This window comes from Triticum aestivum, chromosome 7B (genome assembly GCF_018294505.1).
Source record: "Triticum aestivum cultivar Chinese Spring chromosome 7B, IWGSC CS RefSeq v2.1, whole genome shotgun sequence".
In the NCBI taxonomy this organism is placed as follows: domain Eukaryota; kingdom Viridiplantae; phylum Streptophyta; class Magnoliopsida; order Poales; family Poaceae; genus Triticum; species Triticum aestivum.
In genome coordinates this window covers 309,169,812-309,179,031 of record NC_057813.1, presented here as the reverse complement: position 1 = coordinate 309,179,031, position 9,220 = coordinate 309,169,812, and the positions used below count along the sequence as shown (strand labels likewise).

The 9,220-nt window shown below is 40.2% G+C and overlaps 1 protein-coding gene across 1 annotated transcript; it reads left to right on the top strand.

Annotated features, from left to right (window-relative positions):
- The first annotated feature begins 2,595 nt into the window (after positions 1–2,595).
- LOC123156533 (uncharacterized protein OsI_027940) lies at positions 2,596–8,778 on the top strand. The gene is made up of 6 exons (XM_044574656.1): positions 2,596–2,797; positions 5,399–5,585; positions 5,711–5,861; positions 6,494–6,528; positions 6,615–6,831; positions 8,492–8,778. Exons 1-6 carry the CDS (start codon positions 2,793–2,795, stop codon positions 8,584–8,586), a joined length of 690 nt encoding a protein of 229 aa, XP_044430591.1. The 5' UTR covers positions 2,596–2,792; the 3' UTR covers positions 8,587–8,778.
- The last annotated feature ends 442 nt before the right edge of the window (positions 8,779–9,220 follow it).

Sequence of the window (9,220 nt, the reverse complement as noted above, 5' to 3'; positions counted from 1 at the left end):
GCTAGATAAAGGTATTCGAGCGTGCAGAAGTTGCTCTTTGGCCTACTCATGGCCTCGAGAAAGCTACGACACTACTTCCAAGCGCATGAGATAACCGTGGTCACTCGCTTTCCGTTGCAGCGCATTTTGAGGAATCCAGAGGCAACTGGCAGAATAGTAGAGTGGGCATTGGAGGTGTCGAGTTTTGCACTTAAATTTGAGAGTACATCAACTATTCAGAGCAGAGCCTTGGCGGAATTCATTGCTGGATGCCAATGCAAGATGACGAGATTCAAGAATCAAATCTCCCTGGCAGAGAAACTGAGAAGGATTGGATCATGTACTTTGATGGTGCCTTCTCGCTACAACGCGCCAGTGCTAGAGTTCTGCTAGTCGCACCCACCGTAGAACACATGTACGTGGTTCAAATGCATTTCCTTAGGGAGGAAGCAACCAACAACACTGCGGAGTACGAAGGACTGCTTGTCGACATCTAAATTGCGGTGGAATTGGGGAGTCGTTAACCTCATAATCATTAAAGCAACAATTATATTTAACTAATATACTGCTAGTTGATACCGAAAATTTAACTAAGATACACATGGTGAAGCATAACTGGACAAACATGGGAACTTTCAGTTCAGACATTGTACAGAAGCATTATCATCTTCATCTGAAAACAACAATGACAAAATGACAGAAAAATACAATACACAGAAATCTGTTTTTACCCATCTAAAATCAACAAGCATTCTCAATGACACAAATGAGTTGCATAACTAGTGAGGGCAGAACCAATACACATAAACTAAAAACACAAAAGCCACCATTCTAATGGACTATTACCTCCAAAAAATGTTGTTTACACCTCGAAACTTCTCCCCTTGCTCAGTCAAAACCTAAAAATAAAAGCACACAAAAGAAGTATCACGCCCTGCACATTGTAGAAATCATGAAACCCTAGCAGTCGATCCAAAACACACATGGTATTCGTTTTGTACCATGCCTCCCGCGAAAGAAAAGAAAAACAGAAAACGCTTTTTTTCCGTTTTCCAAGAGGCACAACCGTGCCTCTCGCGAAAGCACAACCGTGCCTCTCGTAGAAACAAAGCCGTGACTCTCGTGAAAGGAAAAAAAAGAAAGCGTGTTTTTTTACGCAATTTTTTTTCGAGAAGCTAGGAAAGACCGGTGGAAAATCAAAACATCGAAAAAACCAGGAGAAAACCGTTTAGAAAGCCGAAAACCCGTGCGGAAAAATTAAAAAAACGAAATTCGGAGGAAGCGTCTAGAGCGCGACACGTGGCAAATCGTCAAGTGGTGCTGATCGTTGCGAGCCTTCCAAAAGAGTGCTCGTTAATTAGTTGCTCTCATAGGGAACGCCATAAAAGTGGGGATTTCCTATTTGGCGCTGCAGGCGCCCGTTATAGTGCAATTTGCAAACGGGCGCCTGCAGCAGCCCAAGCCGGGCCGGCCCATCTTAATTCTTTCTTGTTTTGCAGAAACATTAAAAAGGTGATAGAACTGGGAATCGAAGCCACACCAAGCTCGTTACCATCTTTGAGCTCTAACCACCGCGCCATCACCCTCCTAGTGTGCACAATAAATTCGCTCGCGCATTATTATTTGTTTCTTCTGGTTCGCGAATGCCCGGTTTTGGGAAGCTTCCAGAACCTTCCCAAAATGGTTTTCCCCGGTTTGCGGTTTAGTTTACGGACGGTTTTATTCTGTTTTTCCTTTTTTCCTTTTTTTAATGCGTGACTTTCAAAAGGATTTCGTGTTTAAACAATCGATGAACGATTTTGCAAAATCGATGAACTTTTTTAGATTACATGAACATTTTTTAAATTCGATGAACTTTTTTTCAAAATTGATGAACTGTTTTTTCCAAATTCATGAACTTTTTCAAATTCAATGAACTTTTATAAAAATAGATGAACTTTTTCCAAAATCGTTGAACTTTTTTAAAATTCGTTGAACTTTTTTTCAAATTCATTGAACTTTGTTTCAAATTCAGTGAACTTTTTTTAAAATCAGTGAACTTTTTTTGGTTTGATGAACTTTTATTTGAAATTTGATAAACTTTTTTCGAAAATCACTGGACTTTTTTGTTTTCTGAACTTTTTTCGAAAATCACTGAACGTTTTCTCTTTTCCCAAATTTAATGAACTTTGTTGCAAAATCGATGAACTTACTTTAAAAATCAATGAACTATTTTTAGTTTTGTGAACTTTTTCTCTTTTCCCAAATAATTCAAAAGAATTAAGTGGTACAGTAGATGAATGGTTCAGTTCAATATATATAGCGCTGCGTATTTGTTATTAGGCATTTGCCTCTGTTACTAATCACGGAAGGCAAGTAGTTCGAGTGGATGGTGGCACCTGGTCGTTAGCACGATGTCGGGAGATCGAAACCCGTGCAACGCAACCTTTTCCCCTATTTTTTGCGAGCTTTTTCCGTTCGCGGGTCTGCACGTCTTCGTGGGCCGGCCCAGTGCGGGGCGCTGCAGGCGCCAGGAGCGTGAACGGGCGCCTGCAGCGCCGTATAGGAGCTCCCATAAAAGTGAACGAGTGCTTAAGCGAGCGAGCCAGCCAGCCAGGCGTTAATGGGCCACGGCCCGGCTACGTCCGCGCGAGCGGTCTCCGAGATCGGTACACCCGGCCTGCTATTTGCTCGTCTTTACCCTTATTACCTGCCGTACCCTATTTTCGTTCGCCATCTCTTCTCACTTCGCACCCTGCCATTCCAAAACCTCTCAAAACCCTCGTTCTCCCCACTCCCCGCCTCCGCCGCCGCCGCCGCCGGTGCCTAGCAAGATGAGGTGAGCGGAACCTGAGCATCTCCATCCGATCTAGCGTTTCCTCTCTTCTCTTCTGTTCCAATTCGGCTTTAGATTCTATACAAAGTACGACTTTGTACCATCCAACTGCGCGATTGGATCTGGGGTATACCTCGTCTCGCGGTCCCGCGAGGATTTGTTGCTTCCCTCGGTTTAGCTGGTCCACTTAAGCAGTCAGATTTTTGTGCTCAGATGGGGCTCGACCGGGTACCGTTGGGTTATGCGTCTCTAGGTTTCGGTATTTACGGATTTGTCTGTCTCACTCGTTGTTTACACGTTGCGAAAAATTCGAGCTGTTTCGTTCTCCTTCGTATGCTTTGATTTACTACGTGGAGTCTAGATGATATAGTTGTTACGGCAGTTCATGGTCCCATCGCGGCTAACTTGTTAATTGCTCTCTTCCGATTTTATTGTTATTTTTTTTCTAGATTTCAATTGGTATTCTGCTGTTGTTCTTGGCGAGCGTGCTGTTTGTATTGCGAGTATTTTGTTTCTTAGGCTTTACTTGGTTCTGCTGCTGTCATTGATAGAGATAGAACTCGATCTTGTGGGATATTGGATTTTTTTTGTTCTGTTTGTTGTCTGTTCAGATCTCGTGGGAGTATGTTTCTTCCAACATTCCAAGAATTCTGCTCTGGTTACATTTCGGTTTTACTTAGGGTTTCTGCAAGCACTTTCCGATTGAATTCGAGCTGGTTACCTCGTTGTCTGATCTGCAAGGAATGCTTAAAATTTAGCACCTACTGGCCACTGTGGATAACATAATTAAGTAATGTGTAGCATGCAGCAGTGCGGTTCTATACGCCGGAGCTTAATGGCGTTTTGTCTCATCTATGGACATGCCATCCCTAGTAGTTTTGTCTAACCTGATGTTATGCAATTTTCGACCAATTATTTACCATGTATCAGGATTTTGTTTTAATCTGTTGTTTATTGTTAGTTGATAGTTCTGAATTTTTCATTGTCATGCAAATATTGCTTCTAGGCATAGCCGGTCCCAAGCCCGGGTAAAGGAGGAGGGTTGTGATAGGCTTCGCGAGCCAACGTAAAAACTAGCCAGTCCCATAGGTATGAAACCCATTTGAGCGAGAGTAGTACTAGGATGGGTGACCTCCTGGGAAGTCCTCATGAAAGGGTTTCATATCTAAGGGTTGTGATAGGCTTGGCGAGCCAACGTAAAAACTAGCCAGTCTTTTGGGTATGAAATCCATTTGGACGAGAGTAGTACTAGGATGGGTGACCTCCTGGGAAGTCCTCGTGAAAGGGTTTCATATCTAGCCTACCCCAACTTGTTTGGGATAAAAGGCTTCGTAAGTAAAGTAAAGTATGCAAATATTGCTTTATAGGTAAAAGGATTTCATAATTGAAGGTCATATTATGCATGCAGGTGCCATTATGTTCTCTTTACATGGATTAATATTTTAACTTTATTTCTGGGATATGTAAACTGTTAAGGGCAGGTATTATTTGATAATCTTAGAAGTCTTGAATATGTTACTCCCTCCATCCGAAAAAGCTTGTGTCCACCAAATGGATGTATCTAGCACCAAGTTAGTGCTAGATACATCCATTTGAGGGACAAGCTTGGGACAAGCTTTTTCGGACGGAGGGAGTAGATGATAGTTACATGCATTTTCAGCATGATGGCAATGGGGTAATGAGTTATGATGACAAGTTCACTTTTTAAACTGTATCATTTTATGCTTTGGCATTTGTAACCTTTTAATATACTCCCTCCGTCCCAAAATTCTTGTCTTAGATTTGTCTAAATACGGATGTATCAAGTCACGTTTTAGTATTAGGTACATCCGTATCTAGACAAATGTAAGACAAGAATTTTGGGACGGAGGGAGTAGTACAATAGAATGTCACTGGTAAGTGTTAAGTATCTACCCCTCCAACTCCAAAAGTAAGTCCCATAAATGTCTTGTCAAGTCAAATGATTCAATGTTTGACCAAGTTTGTAGAAAAAACTATGAACAAGCACACTATGAAATTAGTATCACTGCTCACTATAAAATAGAATATGTTTTTATATTATATACTTTTAGTATTATAGTTGCTTCTACTTTTTCCTACAAACTTGGTCAAACACTACACTGTTTGACTTGGTAGAATGTTTATAGGCCTTCTTTTTGGAGTTGTAGGGAATATGCAGTGCTTATTTAGCAATCCTTATATTCAATGCTGTATTAAAAAAGTATTGTGCATGCATTGAGTGGAGTATATTTTAATGCTCTCTGATTGAATGCATGGACCTGCTTTGCCATTGCCATCCATCATATTGTTATATTTTCATAGCTGAAGCTACAAAAAATTGTTATGCTATTAAGTTAGGAACGTATGTTGATGTCATCGGAGTGGGTCGTTGTGTTCTGTTTTTTATTTGTGTCTGGCTGAACTGCCCAATGCTGCACTTCATACGTGTTCTGTTCATTTAGTTGTGATACTTCATTTGCGCCAATATATGAAATATTCCTTGTATGCGTTGCAGTTGTAAATGTTATTATAATTAGTTTTTTTGTGGAGAGATATATATCACTATTGATGTTCATTTCTTAACAAGTGGCAATGTTTCTGTAGTCGGCACCCTGAAGTCAGGTGGGCTCAAAGGATTGACAAGGTGTATATCACAGTACAATTGCCTGACGCAAAGGATGCCAAGGTCAAGCTGGAACCTGATGGTGTATTCTCTTTCTTTGCCACTGCTGGAACTGATGGGAACTCCTATGAATCAAAACTGGATTTGAATGACAAAGTGAATGTCGAGGTAATCAATGTCCATAGTTCCATACTATATATAGTACACTATTAGTGTTTTTTTGAGATTTGTTGACTCCTCAATTGTCAAAAAAGGTTTGTTTTCTTATCCAGTATCACTTTGGTCTTTAACAGGCAAGCAAAGTAAGTGTTGGTGTCAGGTCCATATTCTGTATTTTGGAAAAAGCCGACGCCAAATGGTGGAATAAGCTTGTTCCAGATGATCAGAAGGCACCACACTTCGTGAAAGTTGATTGGGACAAATGGGTCGATGAAGATGATGATGGTATGCTATCTACGAAAACGGGTTTATACTGTTTATGTTATTGTTTATTAGTTCCAAGAGTGTAGTTTAAAACTTCTGGAAACAGGACAGTTTAGTGGTACAAAAGGAGTGCCCTAAATATAAGGTAAGTGTGCACCATGGTCTGCGTAACATTGGATGGCGGTGTAGTTATCCCCTCTTGCTTTATGTAACTAAAAACACCATATCCAAATTTACTTGTACGACAAACCTATTTTGGTGCTTCTTCTCATCTTACTGTTTCACTCTCCTACTTCTAAGTAGGAAAGATATTTATCGTTGTCTTCAGATGTTAGAAAACCTGAAGACCTTGTTAGCAGACAACTAACTTTTGCGACTTAAATTTTCTTCATTTAAGCTAGACACAAGGTTTAAAAAGGCGCTAGGTGTTAATTGTGTTTTGCCATTGCCTTTTGTTTTTCTGACCAAAGCACACGGTTAAGAGCAATTATGCTCACGTTAAGAGCTAGGCGTTTTGCTAATGCCTACCGCCTAGGCACCTTTTTTTTAACATGGGCTAGAAAACAAACTATTGTATCTATTTACTGCTGAATCTGTTACGCATTATTACTTTGCCTTCAAAAGGTTTTGAAAATCATCATTCGTTTTTTCAGGTGCTGATGTTAATGTTGATGGGATGGACTTTTCGGTAAGTATATCTATTAACGTTTTCCCCTTTGATGGTTCATTTATATGCTTTGATGTGTGATGCGCTTCTTCATGTACATTCTGTAGAATATGGGTGGCATGGGCGGTATGCCTGGCATGGAAGGTTTGGGCGGCATGGGTGGCATGCCCGGCATGGAAGGTTTGGGTGGCATGGGTGGTATGGGTGGTCTGGCTGGTATGATGGGTGGAATGGGCGGTATGGGTGGTATGGGCATGCCGCCTGGTATGGAAGGTTTGGGTGGTATGGGGATGGATGATTTTGAGGATGAGAGTGACGACGAAGGTTGGTATTCCTGTGCCTGTTATCATTTTCTCATTATAGTTAATGTGTTTTTAGATACAGAATATCAGAAACATGTTCCGTCACCAAATCCAAATGATGGTTGTGTTGCTAAGGGCATTTTCATTGGTGTGGTTGTTATATTTAGTTGAACCTGCCCGACAAGTCAATTGATCATCGCCTTGTTTGCTCTTTTATGTGAAATTGCTTGGTACATTTCTTGGCACTAAATGAGCAACTGATCATTCAAATGGTACAGTTTTTTTCTCAGACGGTAGTCATGTTTCTGATTATAATATGTTATATCTTAGATCTGTTATTGTCAAGGAAATATGTTATGCCTGGTGTACTCATGAAATATTGATAGAATGCCCAACATAGTTTAATACCTTATCCACAACAGAAAGTGAAATGGCTTTGACAAGACAATTCAGATTTTGGATTAAAGAATACTGTTTCATCTAAAATATGTACTCTATTTTTCTCCAGAACTACATATTTTTTGTGGATTTATATCATGGAAACCAAATAATTTATTTTGAAGGGAGCCTGGGCGCAGCGGTAAAGCTGTTGCCTTATGACCATGAGGTCACGAGTTCGAGTCCTGGAAACAGCCTCTTGCAGAAATGTATGGAAAGGCTGCGTACTATAGACCCAAAGTGGTCAGACCTTTCCCCGGACCCTGTGAAAGCGGGAGCTACGTGCACCGGGCTGCCTTTAAAAAAAATCAAATAATTTATTTTGTTTGGCGTCATGTACTAGTTAAGAAATGCATTTCATGAATGTGTACTGTAATTATTATGATTAACCAACGGTGAGATAGTCAAATTGTCCATTGTTAGCAAACTCTTGCTGTCCTGCAGCTGTGTTAGTGAAAATATAAGGTGTATTAATTTTTTGAGAAGTTACATTTTATGCTTGGTCAAGTTCATAGAAAACTAGTAAATGTGCACGCGCAATGCATGCTGATATTAGGCAGTGTATTTATTGCATGCGGATATTTGGTACTGCCTCCGTTCCTAAATATAAGTATTTTTAGAGATTTCTATATGAACTACATACGGATGTATATAGACATATTTTAGAATGTAGATTCTCTCATTTTGCTCCGTATGTGGTCTGCATTGAAATCTTTAAGTAGACTTATATTTAGGAACGGAGGGAGTAGGATATTATTTGCACTAACATTGATATTTGGTATGATCAAACATGTTGAGCGCTCACCATTGGAGCAATCTAGATCATTAGATTGACCTGGTTTGATGGCCGAGATTAGTTGGATCTGCCTGTTTGGGTATTTGTATATTGGTATAGATATAAATTATAAACAATACATACCAAATAAATAAAATATTGTACCGAATAAATAAACTTTGAAAAAGTATTTCATGGTGAATCTAATGATACTGATTTGGTATTATGATTATTGATATGTTGCTTTCTGGTCATACACAGAAGTTTGACTTCTCTAAAAACTAAAGGCACTTTATTTTTTTGAAATGGAGGGTGTAAATTGTACGATGATGAATATCTGAACGATTTTCTTTGTCGAAAGAGGAAATGTCCTTTAGGTCAATGGATGTACCGTATTCATCCTTGTTACGATGTTGAATTTAGTCCTGTAAACCATCCTCATACCCTATCTTCTGTTGTCCTTGATCAGGAGAAGTGTCGAAACCTCAAGACGCAGGGAAGTCTGATGCTGCGGAAATCTCCGAGGTGGAAGGCAAAGCTGGCACAGCTGCTCAGAGCAACTGAAGGCTTTCTACTCAATAATCCCTACTCGACTGTATCCTAGCGTTTTTTTATCAACGTGCTAAACTGAAGGACACATTCTGCTCGCTGGTTGTGATTGGTGTCTCATGTAAGATGTTAACTTATACTTTGTGTCCAACTAAGCTTCGTACCGTCTGCTGGCATATTACGAGTTCTGAGATTGTTTGCATTGTACGCTGATGGTTCTGCACTCTGTTTGGCTTAAAATGTGTTTACCCTAGTTTTTTCCTGTGCTGTTTTTACGTCTTTGTTTGGGTGCATATCTACTCGCCCCCCTACTCTAAACACTGCAGTAGAACTAATTACTCGTTGCCTGTGTGCTGCCAATATTGCAAGTGATTGCTTAGTCAAGCGTAACGCACGTGCATTAGGCCGTTCTCCGCTCTATGACATTTTAGATGTCCTTGTAATTTTGTTCTCATACGGAACTCAAAAAAAAAGAAGAGAGGGGGTGAGGGGCAAATGCCAGTACTTGTGTACCCAAACCCTAAACCGGATTTGGACGAATTACATCTGCAGCACATTCATTACATTTCAGCCAGTTTTAATTTTTCTAAAAGGGTCCGGATCAGTTCGGACTTTTGGATGAGTTGGCTAGAGCAAGAATTCAATATGG